This window comes from Canis lupus, chromosome 7 (assembly GCF_048164855.1).
Source record: "Canis lupus baileyi chromosome 7, mCanLup2.hap1, whole genome shotgun sequence".
NCBI classification, from domain to species: Eukaryota; Metazoa; Chordata; class Mammalia; order Carnivora; family Canidae; genus Canis; species Canis lupus.
Window position 1 is genome coordinate 52,224,178 of NC_132844.1, and position 22,807 is coordinate 52,246,984.

At 38.9% G+C, this 22,807-nt stretch overlaps 1 protein-coding gene across 6 annotated transcripts in view; it reads left to right on the forward strand.

Annotated features, from left to right (window-relative positions):
- LOC140636866 (glutathione S-transferase-like) overlaps window positions 1-21,247 on the forward strand; it is a 29,016-nt gene extending 7,769 nt beyond the window's left edge. For 3 of the 6 annotated variants that reach the window (XM_072832660.1, XM_072832659.1, XM_072832661.1), the window contains exons 2-8: window positions 2,342-2,500; window positions 7,334-7,432; window positions 12,069-12,120; window positions 13,991-14,123; window positions 17,052-17,193; window positions 19,374-19,505; window positions 20,898-21,247. In XM_072832660.1, coding sequence (XP_072688761.1) covers window positions 7,346-7,432; window positions 12,069-12,120; window positions 13,991-14,123; window positions 17,052-17,193; window positions 19,374-19,505; window positions 20,898-21,068 — 717 coding nt within the window. In that variant the 5' untranslated portion in view covers window positions 2,342-2,500; window positions 7,334-7,345 and the 3' untranslated portion in view covers window positions 21,069-21,247. Of the gene's footprint in view, window positions 1-2,341; window positions 2,501-3,858; window positions 4,002-6,845; window positions 7,044-7,103; window positions 7,267-7,333; window positions 7,433-12,068; window positions 12,121-13,990; window positions 14,124-17,051; window positions 17,194-19,373; window positions 19,506-20,897 lie in introns of those variants that run through there. The other 3 variants (XM_072832657.1, XM_072832658.1, XM_072832656.1) reach the window with 3 other exon arrangements.
- Window positions 21,248-22,807: the final 1,560 nt, after the last annotated feature.

Genomic DNA, 22,807 nt, shown 5'->3' on the forward strand with positions numbered 1-22,807 from the left:
TACTTTTTTTGAGGTTGCCCTGGATACCAGTTGTTCCGGTATTATTGTGAGAAAATGAGGAAGGAAGAATCAAGTAGCATACTTGGCAGCCATCTTACCCTCAAGACATCTAATCTCCCTATTTTAGAAGAATAATGGCAGGGATCCAGGGATATTGGGGTTTGTCTAGGGTCACAGGGTTGGTCAATGGTAGGATCAGCCTATAGGCCAGATCTCCTGACATAGGCCAAAGCCTCTCCCACCTATTCACTGATCCAGGAAATATCTTTTGAATCCTAATATGAGATGTTGCAAGGGTACAGAGATATGGGGATGAGAAAGAGAGACAAAGGTCTTTGACTTCAAGGAGTTTACATTTTAGTGAGAGGAGATAGGCCACAAACAAACAAATAAATAAGTATCACAGTTATAACCTGTTATAAGGATATGAGGAAAATTGAACAGGAATTACACCAGAGAGTCGCTTGTGGGGGGGGGGGGCAGATAAGGGGAGAGCTTTGTTTTATATTTTTCCAGCATGATGGAGGTATAATTGACAAATAAAATGGTAAGATATTTAAAGTATACAATGTGATGTTTGATATTCATAAATATTGGGAGGGGATTTCCCTTGAGTTAATTGACTCACCCATCACGTCACATATCTACTTTTTTTTTTGTTTTTTGTTTGTTTTTGTGAGAACATTTAAGTTCTACTTTCTTAGCAAGCTTCAATTATGCAATAGTGCTATCTACCTATAGTTGCCATGTTATACACTGGATCCTCATACACCGTTCATCTTCTGGGTAAAAGTTAGTACACTTTTACCAACAAGGGCTCTACTTTAGATGGATGGTGAGGGAAGCCCACTCTGGGGAAATGGCCTTTAAGGTGAGACACACAAAGTGAGAAGAAACCGGGCAAGCAAGGAGATGGGCAGAGGGATTCTAGACAGATGGGCACCTGGTGACTCAGTTGATTAAGCGTCTGACTCTTGATTTCTGCTCAGGTCATGATCTCAGGGTCATAAGATCCAGCCCTGCATTGGACCAGTGGAGACCGTTTAAGAATCTCTCTCTCTCATTCCTGAAAAAAGAATCTCTTTCTCTCCCCCTGTACCCTTCCTTCCCAACTCACACTTTTACACTCTCTCTCTCTAAAGAAGAGAGACAGGAGTTCCAGACTGAGGAACCAGCATCCTCAAAGCACTTCAGGTGGGAAAGTGTGCAGCGTCTTAAGTACCCCAAGCTAGAAGAGGCTCAGCTGCAAAGTGGGGGATAGCTATATGACCTGAGATGGGGTGGCAGATAGCAAATGACACACTCCTACCAGTCCTATCAAGGAATTTGGATTTTATCCTGATGAAATGGGAATCCAATGTCTGGCTTTTTTCCATAAGATTTTGCCCAGACAATATAGTATTTTAGGAGATATAATTTCATGTTATAGGTATTTGAAAACATAACTTGAACTATAGATGAAAAACTCATCTGCTTTCACACCAAAAAAAAAAAAAAAAAAAAAAAGGAGGACAAGAAAACTAAAACCAAATCATAGTGTGTGGATTTGCCAAACTAAATTAAACTACCTTTCTGGAGGGACGCCTGGGTGGCTCAGCAGTTGAGCGTCTGCCTACGGCTCAGGGCATGATCCTGGGGTCCTGGGATCGAGTCTCACATTGGGCTCCCTGCTGGGAGTCTGCTTCTCCCTTTGCCGGTGTCTCTGCCTCTCTCTCTGTGTCTCATGAATAAATAAATAAATAAAATCCTAAAAAAAAAAAAAACAAACCCTACCTTTCTGGAGTTTAGTGGATAAGTATGTTGGTATGATTTATTAAATTGTAAACAAAATAAATAAATAAAAAAGAATTAAAATGTAATGGCCTTTTTATTTTTTTAAAGAGTTTACTTATTTATTCATGAGACACACACACACACACACACACAGAGGCAGAGACACAGGCAGAGGGAGAAGCGGGCTCCATGCAGGGAGCCCGATGTGGGTCTCTGGGATCACGCCCTGAGCCAAAGGCATATGCTCAACCTCTGAGCCACCCAGGTGTCCCTGTAATGACCTTTTAAAAAAGGATGAGGCCAGCTAACCACGCTAATTGAGACTACTGTTTGCTGGGTGTAACTCACTGACAAGGTAAGAGTGAACCAAAACATTTCAACAGAATCATTTAAAAATATCAGGAAGCTTCTAACTTAAACCTACGAAATCATTTCAAAACCAAAAGGAGCCTTGTAATGGAATAATTGCTTCTAATATTGTTTTATAAATTAATACTTTTATGCTAAGCTTTCTTTTTTTTTTTCTAAGCTTTCTTTTTTAAATATTTTATTTATTTATTTGACACAGAGAGAGCGAGAGCACAAGCAAGGGGAGATGCAGAGAGAGACGGAGAAGTAGACTTTGCTGAGCAGGAAGCTGGACATGGGGCTCCATCCCAGGACCCCAGGATCATGACCTGAGCTGAAGACAGATGCTTACCCGACTGAGTCACCCAGGCACCCCTATGTAAGCTTTCTTGAAACAAAGATTCCAGTACAAGATTGTGTTTGCACATACACTGCATGCATATACACATATGTAAGGAAAACATGTACTAAATGCTAATGGGCTGAATTGTACTGAATTGTGAAGTTCCATGTTTTAAGGTTGTTTGACAACTTAAAAACATGAGATGAATATCGAAGAAATACTTGATTTTGCTTAAACGTTTTCCAATATAGTTTAAATTAATTAACTTGTTTGCTTATCTGGCTATCATCTGATTATTTTACAAAGCCTCCTTTTCTACTATTCATAACAATTTAGTTCCTAGAACCAAGCCATCCTCTGGCATCAATACTGAAGCACAGACTCTTTCAAAGCAGACCAACATGTGCCAGGATAGTATCTATATGGAAGCAAAACAAACTTCCCTTTATGTCATCAGCAGGACATAAAAATTTTCCATAAACCAGAAAATATGCATCCAATTCCCATAGACACATGAAGATGTACTGTGCACTAGGCTTCTAGCTTGACTTTTATAGAGGGGAACATCCTTACTCTTTCTTTTAGATTACCTAGGAATCAATGTTACTAAAAATCTGGTTTCAGAAAACAAAGCAGAACAGGGGCATGATGCCAAGATAATTAGAAATAGAATACCAGAATGCTAGACTGAGGATCAAGGAAAAAGACGTGCCATTACTAGTCTGTTTAATTCCTTTTAATCTTACGCCCTTTACACAACGGGTTACTCCTTTAATTTTTTTTTAAATTTCAGATGTCCTCTTGAAAGCTGTTAAATTATCTACTTGGCAGGGTTATCTGCCTAATGATGTTCTTCTAGCTAGAATGAAATAAATGCACAATAATTGCTTCTAATCCCTTTTTTTCCTGCAAATAGGTTGAGGAGTATTGTGATCAGTGCTCTTGGAAACTATTGAGCCTTCTGACAATTTCCCTTGACTTTCAAAAAAAAAAAAAAACAGATTTGGAAATGTTATGAAAGGAAAGAAGACAGCTGGAAAAAGTTGGTGGAAGATATTTTGTTTGGAAATCTATTTGGGGTCATTTATAGGAGGAAGTTCAGTACTTGCTCTTAAGCAAACAAGTTCAGTTGTTAAAATCCAGCAATTATGCTACAGTGTGTTTTATATACGTGTAAGTCACAGATACTTAAGATATACCTTTTTTTTTCTGCTTATAATAAAGTTATAGCTTTAACGAAAGCCCCAATTACAATTCAAATAATTTAAAATGGGTTAACCATATTGATTTAGTTATATTTGCCATATACTCTTGTTACTCTCTCACCTCAAATTAATATGTATAGTTGACACAAGTAGACGGGGAACTTAACATTATATGTTACACAATCGGGGGCTCTCCCAGCTGTTACCCTAGCCCTTCTCTGCTTTCTTTTTTTCTCTAAGGTATGGTTTTCTCTATTAAGTCTCAGATAAGCTGTGCCCCAGGTCAAGTACTCATTAATGTCACAGTCTTCAGCTGGGGGACAGGTGGGCAGGTAAGTTGGGGGCAGAGGCCTTCCACATCCTCCCCAAAAGGGGAGGGAGCAGGATAATGGGGGAGCCCTGTGCTGGTCTAGTCAACTCCTGGGGGGTGGGGGTGACCCAGGAAACCCCAGGTTCAGAATGCTGAGGATGCCCCCACTTGGGGGAAACCAAGGCTTTGCCTGTCCAAGTAGGGTCCAGAAAAAACAGAGGGGACAAGAGCTTGTGCCCCAGGCTTATGGGTTTCTGGGAACCACCCCCAAAAGTGAATGCTTATGGTGGGGAGGGTCTGGACGGGGCCCCCTTGGCAGTCTTGCTGGGAGTTGGGGTGGCAGGCCCTGTGGACAGCCGGTAAAGTTCTGGGTGGCTTAGGTCCTCCCCAGCTCAGGCTCCTACCTGTGCTCATCAGAGCCTCCCTGGCATATGACCCAAGGTCACCCATTGGCCTCCACTCTACAGGAACTAGCCCAGAGCTGATGGAACCAGAGATCATTGACCATAATATTTAGCCCCAGGTCCTCATGGGGGCCTCCCCAGGCTCCATGAACTCAGCCTCTCTCACAGCTCCCCAAGATGACATGAGACTCAGAAGCCCATTGTCCTGTGGGAGGCACCTGCTTTCTTCCACAGCTGTCCCACATCTGCTGTAGGTGAGACCAGATGGGAAGCTGGGTCAGCTCACAAGCTCCCCGGGCCTCAGACTTTTCAAGGGAAATTTTCAGAGTAGATACTGTAGGGTGGAGATCCAGGTGAGCCAGTTCACAAATTCAAGAGTGCATATATAGTTTTATATTTCTATAACTGAGTTTAATTTCTATTTTGAGCCTCATTCCACCAGGGATACAAACTAAATCTAGGCTGAGCATTCATCCCTGAAGCGGGAATGAGCACTGTTCCAAATCTCCTTGTGATTCAGAAGCCACCCCAGGGCCTTTAAAGCTTCAGTCCATTATGAATAATATCAGCTTTTGCTGAGCAATTAAAAATATTTTTATGATGGGAAATTTCATACATTTATGAAAATGAACAAATAATATAAAAAACTCATACTCATTGCCCAGCTGCAACAATTAGCAATAAAAGATCACTCATGTTACTGAGGCTTCCATCCATTCCCGCTCACAACTGGGTTAATTGGAAGCAAATCCCAATATTATACTATTTTTTCCATAAATACTTTGACATGATTCTCTGAAAGATATGGATTTTTTTGGCTCAGTGTAATATCCATGTATTATTTCCTAGTTTCTGTCGACCAGGAATCCATCTTTGCATTGATGGGATCCTGCGCTCAGAGTCTCTTAAGATCAAGATTCCTTCTGTAAAGCATTCCATAATATCATTATAATACCTACAAAACTAACAGTAATTCCCTTATGTTAAATGTTTGTAGTTCAAATTCTCCCAGCATATCATCTATTTTTAAATTAATTGCTCTGTTAAGATCAGAATCCAAAAAAAGTTCCTATACATTGCATTTGTTTAAAGGATCTCTTAAGTCTCTTGAACCTATAGATTCCCCTGCATCTCTAATTTTCATGCAAATTTTAAAAATTCTTATCACCACAATATAAGAGTAGAGGGTTCTTTGGGAATATGTAAATTATTTGACCTGCAGGACCGTGCTTCTCAAGCTTCAGTGTGCATGTAAATCCCTGGGAATCTTAAAATGTAGATTCTAGAGGGTTTGGGGTGGAGCCTTTCCTAACAACTTCCCAGGTGATCCATATGTTGCTAGCATGGGGACCACTCTGAATGGCAAGCCTGTCCAGTTCCACATTATAGATTTTGTTGATTTTGCTAATTGCATCCCTGAAGTGTTCATCTGTTTCCTGTATCCCATAAATTGGTATCTTTAGGCTTGATTGAATTCCTGGTCAGTTGTTTTGGCAAGAATTCTTCACAGGCAGTGCTGTACACTTTCTATTACATGACATTGGGAAAACTGTCATGTCTGGTTGTCCCAATTTAGTGATGTTAGGTGTTTAGAGAAGTCAGCCTGGCCTCTCCATTCTAGAGACCTCTATCACTAATTTCAGCAGCTATTGATATAACCGTTGTCTAGATCTAGATCAGTGGTTCTTAATGCTGACTGCATATTAGAAAGATTCTAAAATACACTGGTGCCAGAGTCCTTTCCCAAATCAATGTGGGACAAGGGGGGGGGTGGCGGAGCAGGGGGGGCAGGGAACGGGGGTGGGGGGAGAGAGAGAGAGAGAAGGAGAGAGAGACTGAGATTGAACCACCAATGTGCACTCATGCACCTGTGTGTGTTTCAAGCACCTAATAGGATGATTCTAAAGTACCACATAGGGGGCTGAAAAGCCATAGGTCTAGATTACTTATTTTTCATTCTGGTTTCCCAAATGATAATATCCTCAATCTATCCTTTTCTCTTCATTTATTTTGCTGAGCTCTTAATGTGTAGAATTGTTTGTTTAAAAAGTGAGCCGGGTGATATGCTGCAAAGTAAATCAGGTCCCATTCCTAGCATGAATACGCTGACTCTCTACTCTGAAAGCCACTCCTGCCCCTCCATACAGCCTCCTGTGCTTCCAGGGACCCACTTCTCCAGGTACCTCAAGCTATTTTTGAATGTCCAGAGCCTGTCACCCCACCAAAGCTACTCCCCATGTCCCATAAGCCTTGAGTCTATCTTGGGGTGGTGCAGATAGGCTTTTAATTTCTATACTATTTTAACTTCTTCAAAGTGAGCAAGGGTTATGTTTCTTAAAAAAAGGCATTTTCATTTTCATTTTCAGAGGAAAAAGGATGAAAAGACCCAGTTTGCCTAACTCTGCACTTTTGCTTTAAATCCTAATGAGTCATTGAAAATCCTCTTGAATGCTGTCTCCAGGCTTCAGAGGACACCTCAAAGTACAGAGATTTACTTGGAAAGTGAAAAACATCAACCTCGCCTAATCTCTCCTGGTTTTGCCAGTCTGGGCTGTCAGTCTGTGCTGTGCTGGTAGGAGGAGGGAGGCGGATCTGTACAGATAAAAAGGAAAAAGATTGGGATGCTGGAAGCTCACCACCTGCTACGGGAGGAAGAGCTGGTCAGAGTCTTATTTTTGAATTCCTTCCATCTGTTTGGCTTCCTCACTTATCCTCTATTTTTAAAAATGTATCTGTTATCCAATTAAGCTTTGAGAACACCAATTTGTGATGATAAACTCCATTTGTGAGACAGAACACAGAACGCAGACATCCTTGGAGCTGAGGAACAGCTTTGACTTTGGGCACAAGTCCAGAGCTTTCTGGTTCACTTTACACTGCTCTGTATGTTTCTGTTTCTCTCCTGCTCTTTCTCTCTCTCTCATCAGTCTCTCTCCCTGTTGATTTGCAGGAATCCTTAAGCATGGCGGGAAAGCCCAAGCTTCACTACTTCAATGGACGAGGCAGAATGGAGTCCATCAGGTGGCTCTTGGCTGCAGCAGGAGTAGAGGTAAGACGCTGGATTTATTCATATTGTTTCATTTTTAAAAAAAAAGATTTGATTTATTTGTTTGAGAGAGAGAGAATTGAGTGGGGATGGGGGGGTGGGGAGGACGTGGGGAGTAGAGGAAGGGAGACCCTGGGATCATGACTTGAACCGAAGGCAGCCACTTAATGGACTGAGCCACCCAGGTGCCCTCATATTATTTTCATAATGGGGTCGTTGAGCACTTACTTAGAGAGCAGTTATAGGAAACTTCTCATATGATTCCTGAACAAAAAGCTGGTTTTGCCACCTGCTCTTTGGATACTCGGCTGTGAGGGAGGGAGTGAGTTCTTTTAAATAAGTGCCCAAGTATCGTGGAAACTGGTTGTGGGTACTGAGCTGACCCAAGGTGAAGCAAATAATAACAAACGAGGAAAGGAAGGGAGGAAGGGACTTGTTCTACCAAAGAGTTTCTTTCCATTTCGTCCTTGTCAGCCAAGTATTGGATTTGCTTAACTACATCTATCTCATGAATATTGAGAAACAAGGTGTTTTTTTTTTTAAGTGCATAGAAAAGTCTCATAGACACTGATGTTAGAACATATCATTCATTACCAAAAATATAACTATCCTATACTTTAATGAAGTTAAAAATTCTATTCTCAACATACTTAAAAGCTAAGTTATTGAAGTTTTTTTTAAAGATTTTATTTATTTATTCATGAGAGAGAGAGAGAGGCCGAGACACAGGCAGAGGGAGAAGCAGGCTCCATGCAGGGAGCCTGACATGGGACTCGATCCTCGGACCCCAGGATCACACCCTTGGGCTTGCACACAAGTGCGCTAAACTGCTGAGCCACCCAGGATCCCCGTTATTGAAGTTTATACCGACCTTTCAAAGATAAATATTTGTGTCTATATACACATTCATATATACACATTCACTGTGAATATAAAGCAATTAACCTCTTCTGTGACCCACAAATTTTTTTTTTTCCTAGTCACTCCTAAGTGGGTCTCTTAGATCCAAAGATGAAAGAACAGGGAGTTTTCTTCACATTTCTGTGGTTTAACATGAGAATAGCAAATAACCCCATTCACTTGATATTTGTTTAGATTCTCTACATTGTTTTGGCCCTGACAGAAGACATATGTTCATCTGTTCACTAGGAATGCAGATACCTTATATAAATGCAGCTTAGAACACAGTTTATTGTTTTTATTTTATTTATTTTATTTTTATTATTTTTATTTTTTTAAATTTATTTATGATAGTCACACACAGAGAGAGAGAGAGGGGCAGAGACACAGGCAGAGGGAGAAGCAGGCTCCATGCACTGGGAGCCCGACGTGGGATTCGATCTTGGGTCTCCAGGATCGCGCCCTGGGCCAAAGGCAGGTGCCAAACCGCTGCGCCACCCAGGGATCCCTATTGTTTTTAAATATTTTGTGAAACATACTATTTTACAGTATCTGGTGGTACCAAGGCTTGAAGACATTTCAGGAGAATAGAACAGATGTTTTATACTAGAATCTAAAGAAACCTATAAAGCTGCTTCCCAGGAAAAAGCCTGATGTACATAGAATTGTAGGGTCTCCAAGAAGCCACAAAATACATAACATATCCTAGGCCCCCAGATTAAGAATTTCTGCTATAATAAAGCAACAAATTCTTGTGGACAAAGTTCATTATCACTTTTTTCAAAAATTCCTTTATTATGAATTATTTAAAATTTGAAGATATGTAAAGTTTAAAGAATGCTTGCTTTGGCAGAACATATAATAAAGTATGAAGAATATTCTAATAAACACACATGATGCCACTATATGGAATGAGTATTATTATTTTGTCATATTTGCCTTAAGTCTTAAAAAAACATATGGGCTATGGGCATTTTTTTTTAAAGATTTTATTTATTTATTCATGAGACACACACACACACACAGAGAGAGAGAGAGAGAGAGAGAGAGACAGGCAGAGGGAGGAGCAGGCTCCAAGCAGGGAGCCCGACGCGGGACTCGATTCCGGGTCTCCAGGATCACGCCCCAGTGGAAGGCGGCACCAAACTGCTGAGCCACCCGGGCTGCCTTGGGCTATGGGTATTAATGTAATCTTCTTTTAAAAATAAAACATTAACATATAAAGCTAAAATTCAGTTGGACCATCACCCCCATGTCACATAAGTAACCCCTATCCTGTTAGTCCAGCCTTTATATTTTTATGTGTGTGCTCACCAACCATCGACTTGTGCGCCCTTTGAGATAATTTATATAAGTGGTTCCTTTGGTGAATCATTCTTTATTTTCCTCCTTACACTCCATATTATGTCTTTGAGATCCATCCATATTGAGACGGATAAATGACAGATGAATAAATGAAGGGAGTGGAGAATCAGAGTCATTCCTTTATTTTTATGTAGTGTTGATTTAACATTTGATCTGAATAAAATATGGTAAAACACACAGGAGATGATGTGAACCCAAAGCCCACATACCAAAAACACTCCAATTTCTTTGGAGGGGGCACTATTTTTAGTATCTAATAAAAAAATTGAACTTGTAGTTTCTTCTTCCAATGAGCTAATTTTTTCAAAACAGTAAAAGGCCAATTCTCCTTTCTGAGCCACATGAAGCTCCTTCCTGCATCTTCTGACTCCTCACAATTTTTATATTAGGGTTGGTATCCTCAAAGCTTCTTAGAGTTAGAAGAAAATTCTATAGTCAATATTTACCTTCTGTGCCTGATTTTTTCCTTTTGATATGAGTCATAGGAAATTTTCAGAAGTTAAATAATCATGCTCTAGCATCAGTGACTTTGCTAAAACAGCTGTGTTTTGTTTATCTTCAGAGCCCAGGGTTCTTGCACATTAAGCCTTCAAGCAAAAGATAAAATTGAAGGAAACACACCATTAAAAACAAAAACGTTCATGTGGGAAATCTTTGGTGTGTGATCTGGTCAAACTCAATCTAAACCTACCAGAAAATTCCTCGTGCAGTATATAGTCTGAGGAATTTTGCTGTAGCCCATGCCTTTGTTCCATGGCCACACCCAGACTATGAACTCCTGGGTGCTGCCCTCTCTCCAAGCTGCTCTCAGGGACCCACTTGGTAACACCTGGGCTGGAATTGGAGTTTGGGGCTGAGCTCTGAACTCTTGGAGCCTTGCCAAAGTAGACAGTTACCCTGGAGTTCCTGATGTGAGAAATTTGAGGAGAAATTGAAATCATAAACATATACTTTTTTTGCCCCATCACATTACATGAAAGTCATAAGCAATCTTTAAAAGTAAGGAAAAAGCGCTTTTTGGGAAGCGTTGTTTTATGTCTTAGTTAGTCCTATCTGTATCCTCAGATTTGATGTCAATTTGGGAATATGACTTCTTCCTATAAAGATTATTGAAATACAAATTACACATTTAGCAAAATGATAATATCTAAAATGTAGTGAGTTTGGAGATAAGGGATTCTAGCCCTGGTTCTTCCACTCTTTAGCTGGAGGACTTCAGGCAAGTCAATTAACCTCTCTGGGCTTTATAAGCATCACATGAAGGCTTGGAAAAGAAGAGCACCAAGAGTCGTAGTTAATGCTGGTCTTCAAGGTTTAGGAATAAGGATGATCAGACATCTTGGTTTAATAGTAAGTATCCAGGAACAGTACTAGGGAACCACGTTATCCGTATCTTTTCTTAATATTTTTTATCATTCCAAACTGTAAATGTAAAATTTTAAAATTATTTTTGTTACAGTGGGGGTAGAATAGAATCCTTGGGGAAAACACTGTTTTCCAATTACATGTTGGGGTTTTCCATCTCTAATCATGATAGAAATAATACAAAAAATTCATTGTGTTTAAATTTTATATTAAAATTATACTGTACAAAATGGCCATGTTCAGTCTGTGGATATATTCTAAGACTAAGTCTCTGGAAGGTAACTGGTAATAATGTAACAATAAAGCAGAAATCTAAGACAAAAAAATTGAAAGCTGCAAGAAATAAACTGTACCTTGATTCTTCTTTCCTTAATGCTACAAAGTATCTTTTGAGTTTATTCAGTTCTATTGTTAGATTGCTAATTTCTGAGATTTGCTGCAATTTAATTTTTCTGTGTCTAACCATCTTGGGTTTAAAAAGAGAATATATAATAGAATGATCAAAGTAACATTTGGTTGTTCTTGAACCCTGGAAACTAGGGACAACAAACACTACCCAAGGGAAAGTTCTGAGGAAAACAGTAATGGTGAGCCAAACATGAGTGTTGGTCTTCCTTTGATAGGATCTCATTTAAAACATGACAACATTATGAGTAGGTATTAGCTCCATTTTCACATTTTAGGAAACTGAAATTAGAAGAGAGTTATTTGTCTGAGCTAATAAAGGGAGTAGCCTGCAGTCAGATCTGAAAAGTCTACCTGGCAGGCTCCATCCACACAACAGGAGGTATCAATGTTACTCAATCAACTGAATTCAGTAAATCTTTTGCTTTAGTTTTATACAAAAACTTCCTTAGGTTCATAGAACCCAGAAAAGATCAGCGTGTGTTAAATAACTCCTTGAAACATTGGTTTCATTGGTAGTTAGGCATTATTCAACTTTTTCCATAATACCAAAAGTAATAATAACAAAAATAATAGCTACATATTCTTTTTTTTCATTTTTTAGTTTGAAGAGGAACTTTTTGAAACACGTGAAGAATTTGAGAAATTAATCCAAGGTGAGAAAAAAGCGCACACACATTCAGTGGAGAAAATTAGCTAGACAGTGTCTATCAATATCTCTATGTCAGGAGGGCAGCACTTGGATCTTGCAACAAGCTTATGAATGCTCAAAGTAAGAGGAGTCCTGCCCTTGAGCTTCTAAATTGTAATCATTTCAGCACCGTCCCCTTGTTTCCTCAGCCCTAGGGATGATACTTTCCGCAGATGTCACCTTCATGATACTGTACTGTCCCTTTGTTGCCTCTCAGTTCTCCAGGACCTAGTTAACTTCTTTGTAACTTAGTATGGTTAAAGTAATTAACTAGTATGGTTCTATCTCCCAGCTAGACCCTGACTGATGTAATTAGGGAGAAAATGTTCTTCCAGTTAAACCTGGAGGCAAGAGGAGAAAAACCAGGATGTTCTTGCCATGGATTCAGTCCAGAGAGCTGATTCAACTTAAGGAAAAGTGGGAAAAGTGCCAGCTTTACTGTTGCCCTTTTGATGAAGAGTCAGAAAGACATAGGAAGAGAAGGCGGGAAGGATGGTGCAGAGAGAATGGAATTCTTTTAAATTAAACCATGGGCCTCTTAAGTTGCTGTTGATGTGTAACGCAAAGATTCCCTAGAAGACTGAAAAAATAAGCTCCAAACAAAGAGCTGTCACTCTGATGGGAGGCCACTGGGACTCTGGTTCACATAGGTGAGTGGCATGGAATGTGTGGAAAGTACATGGAGGCAAATTACAAGGAGTGCTTTGAATTTCAGGTTGAGGTTAAATATTATTGTCTTATAGGTGAGGATGTGGAGGAAAAGGAACCCTCATGCACTGTTGGTGGGAATGCAGATTGGTGCAGCCACTCTGGAGAACAGTATGGAGGTTCCTCAAAAAGTTAAAAATAGGACTAACCTATGATCCACTATTGGATATTTATCCAAAGAATATGAAAACACTAATTCGAAGAGATATTTGCACTTATGTTTATTGCAGCATTATTTACAACAGCCAAATGATAGAAGCTGCCCAAGTGTCCATTGATAGATGAATGGATAAAGATGTGCTATACACACACACACACACACACACACACACACACAGAGACACACACACACACACACACACACACCTCTGGAATATTACTCAGTCATAAAAGATAATAAAACCTTGTTATTTGCAATGACATGGATGGACATAGAGGGTATAATACTAAGCAAAATTAGCTAGTCAGAGAAAGGCACATGCCATATGATTTCACTCATATGTAGAATTCAAGAAACAAAACAAATGAACAAAGAAAAAAGAGACAAACCAAAAACCAGACCCTTATCTATAGAGAACAAAGTGGGAGGTGGGTGGGGGATGGGTGAAATACATGATGGGGATTAAGAGTGCACTATCGTGATGAGCACTGAGTAATGTATAGACTTGTTGAATACACTACATTGTACACCTGGAACTAATAGAACACTATGTTAACTGTACAGGAATGAAAATAAAAAAAGTTTAACAACAAAAAAAGGAGGGATCATTTGAGGGTCATGTTAACAGCTAGGACATTACTATGATGGTTCAGAGGGAAAGAGTCTCACCAGCAGGGTGGCTACAGGAATGGAGACTAAGTGACGAGAAACAGACATTCTTGGCCAGAAAGAAAGCTTCTGTCTGTACCTTGTTGTATCTCCTGGAGGACACAGCCTCAAGTCTTGCACTCTACACATCTATCTGTGAATAAATACATAATTATTTCTCCTTGTGGATTAGTCTGTAAAATATTTTAATCATATTTAGTTACGTAGTCCCATTTTGTAGCACCTGAAGAGTTAAAAAAAACTCAGATGCTACCATTAGGGACAGTAAATAATCCAACTTTCCTTTGTACATTTAAAGGTGGAACTCTGATGTATGAACAAGTGCCCATGGTCGAAATTGATGGAATGAATTTGGTAGAAACGAGAGCCATCCTAAGATACTTAGCTGCAAAATACAACTTGTATGGAAGGAATATACAGGAACAAGCCTGGTAACAACAATTATTTTTTACTCAAACAAGCAAAAAACGAAAATCTAACCATTAGGCATGTTAGCAATTGTATGTAGTTCTTGATAGATTACCTGAAACTTCTTTTCTTGTTTTTTAACTTCTTATGGAAAATCTAACACACAAGGAGAGAGACTGGTAAAAAAAAAAACCCTATGTACAGAGTTACTTTCAACAATTATCAATTCATGGCCAGTTACACAGTTTATTTCATTTTCTAATTCTCTATTTACAGAGAACAAAGCAAGGACAAAAACCAGTGAAGGAAATCTGCCTCTTCCTGATGAACTCTGTGTTTCGCTCCACTAGGTGGGAGTAAAGCACAGGGTAAATCACAAGAACAAACTCAAAATTTGGAGTGTGAACCTGTGAAATTGATTCAGGAAGTAGCCTTCCTGAGGAATAGCCACCTCCTCAGTCTCTGGCACACCAGATAGTCACCCAGTCTCCCAGACATTCTTCAGAAACATAACTAAAATTTTTAATGCAGTATAATTTTTGAAATAGAGTTTGTATTTTAAAATCTTTTTTTTTTGTATTTTAAAATCTTAACATAAGCTTTCTCATGCTTTCTAGCAGATTCTCATAGCCAAATTTCTGCTGATTGCATCTCTGCAGTGTAGTTTAACACATTCCTCTGTCTCTGTATTTCCTGTCAATTGGTTGTAAGATATAGAAGTTTTATCAGACTCAAGTTCTTGTGGTTTTTGCAAGACTATTTCATAGGTATTGGTGCATTCCCTGATCAGGAAGCAAAAAATATCTGCTTGTCTATTTATGATGTTAACACCATTTGTGTTCAGTACTATCATTCCTTCTGCATTTATTATCTAGAATACTTCTATAAAGAAAAGTTTTTCTTCATCTACTCTCTGGTTATCTGGAGTACAATTTCCTCTAGGAAAGACATGATAGACCTTTGTTTACCAATTTTCCAAATGAGTTGGCTCACCTGCATCCTACAACATTGACCAATTAATTATTGTTATTATTCTAGTATCACTGTGATCTTGTCAATTTAAATATCTCTGAGGTGTTTCAATTCACTTCAGTTGTTACTCTTATTGATGCTCAAATTGTACTACTTTTGGCCAGTGGGAGTGAAGTGGCTCCTGGGAATGTTTGACCTTACCCTAGTTATCTCTCAAAATTTCCTTATTACCTGATAAAATGTGATAATCCATATTTATCTTGTACATCTCTTGTTCTAGACCTGAACTCAGCCATTTCTCTGAGGAGCTGTGGTTCCTTTTACTGCAAAATTGTTTTTAAGTACATCTTTCATAAAACTAATGTTTATAAATTGAAAATGAATTAAGAATTTTTATGGTGCCTTCACTGAGATATTGTTATGATACAACCTCATATGTTAGAGACTTTATTATTTAAAACTCTTGCAACTACAAAATCCCAACATAACCCTACTGTTGCTATTGCTCTGGCAATTTGTTGCTGTAGACACCATCTCTTACGGTTCTGTGAGTTGACAGGGGCCAGCTGGATGGCACTCTTCAAGAGTCTCTCATGTGGTTCTTCACTCATATATCTGGCACCTGGGTTAGGAGAATTGGAACAAATGGGCCTGGTGGGGTATGTCTTTCCTTCCACATGACATCTCCATGAGGACAGCTTGAGTTTCTATGAGGTGGCTGGCTTCCCTCAGAGCAAATGTGGAAGAGGACCAGGTGGAAACTGTAAGACTTCTTTTGACCTAGTCTTGGAAATCTTAGAACATTACTTCCCCACATTCTGTTGGTCACACAAGTCCTCAAGAACCATTCAAATTCAAGGGGAGAATGAGACTCATTCTCAATAGTAGAAGTAGCAACGAATTTGAGGCCATTTCAAGATACTTGTTGCTATTCTGGGTTAATGCTAAAAGAACTATGGCTCTGAAAGATTAAGAGACTCCCTTTGGACCAGGACAGGGTTTGCCAATGCCCAAACCAGTAGTCTTTTCACTATGGTGTCTTGTCTAACATAGTATCTATTTTTCGATTCATTCTGGCATAAAGATGTGAGTGGTGGCAAGGGGAACTGTTGAGTAACTTCTGTGCCTTCTTGAATTGTTCTAACTTTCAGAACCTTCAGTCCAGGTGGAGATATTGTTGCTGGCATAGAGGTTCCTAGTTATCTCTTCCCCAACATGTATAGACATGGGCAATTTCATTGATTTTTACATTTATTTTTATTTTATTTTTTAAAGATTTTATTTATTCATGAGACTAGAGAGAGAGGCAGAAACATAGGCAGAGGGAAAAGCAGGCTCCCTGCAGGGAGCCCGATGTGGGACTCGATCCCAGGATCATGACCTGAACCAAAGGCAGACGTTCAACCACTAAGCCACCCAGGTGCCCCAGTATCATTGTTGTTATAACATTTAAATAGTCAAATACAATCTTTGCCTAATATATTACTTTAGGACTATTTTAATACATTGTGTTTTATTTTATTTTATTTTTTAAAAATTTTTATTTATTTATGATAGTCACAGAGAGAGAAAGAGAGAGGCAGAGACATAGGCAGAGGGAGAAGCAGGCTCCATGCACCGGGAGCCCGATGTGGGATTTGATCCCAGGTCTCCAGGATCGCGCCCTGGGCCAAAGGCAGGCGCCAAACCACTGCGCCACCCAGGGATCCCCTACATTGTGTTTTAATTAGCACTCATGTTACACAGTTGATATTCACACTCACATAATTGCTCCCATACTTTAGTCCTATAATTCTCCCATTTCTCAAATTGATCTTAATATCTCAAAGGATATTAAGTAGAAATGGTATTAACTCATGGGACACTGAGATACCTGCTAACAAGGCAGGTGGAACTAAGGCATTATTTAATATGTTTCTTTGGATCATGAAATGATGGTTCCTTTATCTGGAACTCTTGAATTATCACCCCTTCTCTAGGATTGACATGTATGTAGAGGGCTTGAAGGACCTCAGTGACATGATTATGTTCTTTCCACTCTCCCTGCCTGGAGAAAAGGAGATGAATCTTGAATACATCCTTGAAAGAGCCACTACAAAATTCTTCCCCGTCTATGAGAAGGTAAGTGACAAATTCTGCCCTGCTGTATGACTCGGATCAAGGGGGAGAAAAACTAACTAAACTAAAAATAAAGAACTTCACTGGTGGGTGAAAGATCCCAAAAACACTCTGTGAAAGTAAAACTCTTCCCCCAGTTGCCATTATGAAACAAATCTCTTTCCTCTCACCTCAGTCTTCTGCATTTTATTTTTTAAGGATTTCATGCATAACTTCAGCAATATTTGTGGTTCTAGTGCTGACATAATTTCAGTTGCTTGATTTAATTCTGGAGTAGGGATCCCTGGGTGGCGCAGCGGTTTGGCGCCTGCCTTTGGCCCAGGGCGTGATCCTGGAGACCCAAGATCGAATCCCACGTCGGGCTCCCGGTGCATGGAGCCTGCTTCTCCCTCTGCCTGTGTCTCTGCCTCTCTCTCTCTCTCTCTCTCTCCCCCTGTGTGACTATCATAAATAAATAAAAATTAAAAAAAAATTCTGGAGTAAAACAGAGTCTTGTAAAGAGAATTCTAGAGGGGAAAATCCCACACTAATTAGAGAGCTAGAGTGAGGGGAAAGGATGGATATTACTTCTAAAATACACGGGATAGTACCAGGGCTCAGGGTACTTCATAAGGCTTATCTGAATTCTACACAATATTCAAAATGTTAAGAAAAAAATTGTTCCAAAACTGATACTATTTTTCATCTGTCTCTTCATTTTTAACAGCTGAAAATATGTCTGAAAAACTTGAGCTTTAAGCAAATACTTAGTGCCAGCCCCGACACAGAGTTGGATAGCTTCTTGAGTTAACAGTGCTCTTGACCTCAAGGTCAAGATGCGTTTGATATAATATCAGTCAATATAGGAAAGGATCATGAATAACGTTAAGCTTTGGTAAAAACAAGACATCAGTTTTCCAAACCCACCAGCAATGCTGTTTTAATCCATCCTTTCCAGGTTGAGTAATAATGGTTCTAATTGAATGATTTAGTACATACACTTAAATATACTTATCATATCAATTATTTTATGGTCTAATCCTACAGATTGTTTAATTGATATTTATGTACTTAATACAGATTATAGATATTCTAACTTCCTAGGTTATACTTTTCCGTTAATTACATTTAGTGAGTTATCAGTCCCCTTGGTCCAAGATGGAAGACGGATCAAACTGAATATTCTATACCTCCAGCTTTCTTGTTGTCATTCCTTCAAAATTATTTGAAAGATAATCCATTCCATTGTAATGAGCATATGAGTTAAGAGATTTTTTTTTTTAGTTAAGAGATTTTTATCTTATAGTTTTACCAATATTGAGAATGGGATGGATGAGTTATGTTTTTGTGATGGGATACTATGAAGAACAGAGACTTCTCTCATGGCTAAAAATAGTATTAACAACATCATCAAACAGAACTTTCCTGATGGTTAATTTTTGCCAAGTGCTTACTATGTGTTAGCACTGTGCTATGCATTTTGCATGCATGATCCCATGTAATCTTCTTAAATTCATTAAAGATGTGCCACTGTTCTCCCCATTTTGCAGAGCATAAAGAAGCATGGTAACTTCCCTGATGTCATACAACTAATCACACTGGGGCTGACACTCAGGTCTCTCTAACTCCATGTCCAAGCATCACAAAATCACAGAGTTTTAGGGCTACAAAATACCTTAGTGACTTTCTACTCCAACCTTTTCTATTCAGTTGATTTTGACTCAAAGTGACCTAGCAGTCAGAGCCCTATTAGAAAATTTACTTCTAGAAATACGGTGGGGGTCCCTGTGAGAACAATGTTCTCCCACGAAGAACAGTGCACTAAGGATCATGACCTGAGATGATGTGAGGAGAGAATTATCATCCTACACCCAGGAGGACCACCAATCCAGGCTATGGGGGTAAAATTATTCTATAAAGGTTCATAGAATAGGCACAGGAGATGTAATGAAAAGAAAACAATGGCATGTGAGATTAGGCTGTTTCTGGTGTGGAGAATTCTCAGGACAATTCAGGCTATCTCATCTCTTTTGATGAACAAACCGAAGCCCTCAGAGATGGGATTTATATGTGTTCACACAGCTAGCCAGCAGCCAAGCTTAGGAGCCAGGTCTCTAAACTTCTAGATTTTCTGCCAATTCTCACTGCCTTTATCTGCTAGGTATGCCCCTAAATCCTCTACTTTCTTTTCAACTGTCATGCAGGCACTAAGAGATCATGGGCAAGATTTTCTTGTGGGCAATCGGCTGAGCTGGGCTGATATACAGCTCCTTGAAGTCATCCTAATGGCTGAAGAATGCAAACCCAGTGTCCTCACAGGCTTTCCTCTGCTACAGGTAATGTTATCCAAATAACTCCCAAGAACTGCAGGAAGAATAAATTTTTATCATTCATTTATTCTTTCATTCAGTCCTTCATTATTATTTAAGAATCTACTAACTTCTTTATGCCAAGACCTGTGCTAAAGATACAAATATGCCCTTAAGGAAACATGTAGTGGGCGAGAGAAGCACATAGACAAATAACCTCAATCTAAGGTAGTAAATTTAAAAATAAAGTGAGAAAGAAAAGCAGATGAGGGTCATCTGGGCCAGCATGGGGATCCGAGGCAGACTTCTGATCCTAGGCCTTCAGTCTCCAAGGGTTTGCCCTGAATGTAGCAGAACCTCAATAAAATGGCTGTCTTCCTCTAGATAAGGTGATGGGAAAACATTTAAGATATTATCATCCTAACATAGCCATTATTTAACAGTAACCATAACCACCTACTATATTCTTATTATGTGCCAAGCATTATACCAAGCACTGAATGAGCATTACCTCACTGATTTTATTCCATCCTCAAAGTGGATAGGAAACAAGGCTCCAAGAGGTCAAATAACTGTCCTTCAAGTCACAGTGTTGGTAGGTGACAGGACTGGGACATAACCCTCAGCTGATTCCATGACCTGACTCCTAGAACACTCTGCTAACCTAACCTAACCTTTAAAAAATATGTTTATTTAAAATATAGTTGTTGTCAAAGTTGTGATAACTCTGCAGCCTCAACCTCCCACTTCATGTTACACAATAAGCATGTTTTGGTATTTTTATGTAATCCGCCTCATTTTGATACAACCTAGTCTTCTATTTTTGAAATTTTCATGATTATATAATATTCCATGTACTATGCTCAGAATAATCTTATTTTAAATAGTGAAAACCATAAACAATTTAAATATTCATACCGGAGAAGGGTCTACATAAACAAGGATGCATCCATTGGGTAGATTTTATACAGCCACCTAAAGGTGTATTTTCAAAGATTACATAAGGACATGAAGAAATCCTTATGACATAAGGACATCTATTTATTAGTTATATATCAGGATACTCAGAAATATTTGCTCTTACGAGTAATATTGCAACAGCATCTTCATGGGTATAAATTTTTCATTTAAAATGGTGGTATCACTAGGAAGCAATCTGAAAAATGTGGTCACTTGGTTACAGACTAGGAACATTTTTGTGTTTTTTGAGAAATACTGCAAAGTTGCTTTGTACAAGGGTAGCATCGTTTCACAATGCCACACAGTGTGTGAAAACACCATTTTATCCCCTACTTCTGCCAGCCATGAGGAATATAATTTTTACACAAGGTTTCTCTCATTTGCAAAAATATGTATCATTTATATTTTGCCTATTTTGCCATATTCTCTTCTCATGGACAGTATACTTCTGCATTTTAGGAATTCAAGGCCAGAATAAGCTACATTCCCACAATTCAAAAATTTCTCCAGCCTGGAAGCCAAAGGAAGCCTCCACTAGATGAAAGCTCCATTGAGAGCGTGAAGAACATATTCAAATTTGAACGTGGCATGTTTCTCAAAAACATGAGCACTATAGTAGCCGAGTATTAAAAAATGAAGAGGGCTAGAGAATTTGGCAAATGTTTCACTTTGCATTTGTAGCAGTGCTCAGGAAGATATCATGAGGCCACTTTAATAAAGTAATAAGAAGCAAAAGGAAATAAACTAATACTTTGTAAATCGGACAACCCTTTTTCATAAAACAATAAAACACCAATCACTCATCAAAATGAAGATCCTTCTGCATTCTTCTTATTGCAAAAGAGTAAAATCATAAAGGCAATGGATATCAAGGACTTCTTTAAAAGACAAAAAAAACTCCACATATACATATACCCTCACCTACTTCCACATCCTTTTGGGAAAAGTCCAGGACATGGCATAGATTCAAACTAGTTTCTTAAACTTTCAATCACTAGTGCATTTTACAGATATGGCATATATTTTTATAATCAATTTCGTAGTTTCTGCTTCAGTATCATAATCAGAGTTTGACTATGAATTATCAATCCAATTCTCATTTATCTCTGATAGTAAGTATGCACAGTACCCCAATGATGGCCACTTTTTCCAACTTTGTGCTAACAACCTCTTTAGCACCATTGGTATAAGTGGGATTTTTTTTTTTTTCTTTTTAAGTAGACTATTTTCAAAGTTTATCAAAGAATTTTGTCTGGGTTTTCTATTTGGTTACCCTGGTAGGCTCTCTCCTTCCTTCCTTCTTCCCTCCCTCCCTTCCCTTAATTGCATTACTTATCACTGGAAGTCTAATAACTTCCTTGGAAGTCAGCTGGGAAAGGTAACTGAACACAACAGTATCAACTCTACCCACCATTTCATATAAAGAATGGGTTTGCAATCTGACACCCTAGAGTAGAAGCAACAGGATCAAAATTGCAGATTTTTATTTATTTTTTATTTTTTTTAAAGATTTATTTATTTATTCAGAGAGAGCGAGAGAGAGGCAGAGACACAGGCAGAGGGAGAAGCAGGCTCCATGCAGGGAGCCCGACGTGGGACTCGATCCTGGGTCTCCAGGATCACACCCCGGGCTGCAGGCAGCGCTAAACCGCTGCACCACCAAGGCTGCCCAAAATTGCAGATTTTTGAACTTGAAGGGATTTCATCAACCATTTAGTCCAAATTCCACCTTAAGGATGAGAAATTGAGACCCAGAGAGAGGTAATGACCTTCCAAAGAACATATAACCAGTCAGTGGGAAAACTGGGCTAGAACTCAGCTCTCTTGATAGTCAGTCTGGGGCCTGAAGATAACTGCTGTGGACACTGTCATAATTATGCCTAAAAATGAAACGGTGACTTGGGACAAAATCATTTCTCTTTCAGAATTATTACTGTTCCAGCAAGGGAGAACATTTGCTCCTGAGGAAGAGTTCCCAATCTCTTTAATAATTGAATATTTAAATGTTAAAAATGATTTAGAGTACATAGGACACTAAAATGAGAGAAACAGGTTTAAAACAGAATGCATTTTATCTGAATACCAAATACATCCTGTTAATATGCAGAGGGTGCTAAGAATAGTTTTTTTAAAGGGAAAACTCACATTGGCGGCAATAAAATCAAAATGGAGGAACTATAATTTCTAATATAACACAAAGGACAAGAAGATACATCAGCATTTTGTAAAGTTCACTTCCAGCATTCCATTATCTGAGGACGTAAAGCTTAATGTAAACTTCAGACACAAGTATTTGGAATCGTCAAAACAAAACAAAACAAAACAAAACAAAAAAAACCCTCCACATATATAAAACAAGACACAGTAAA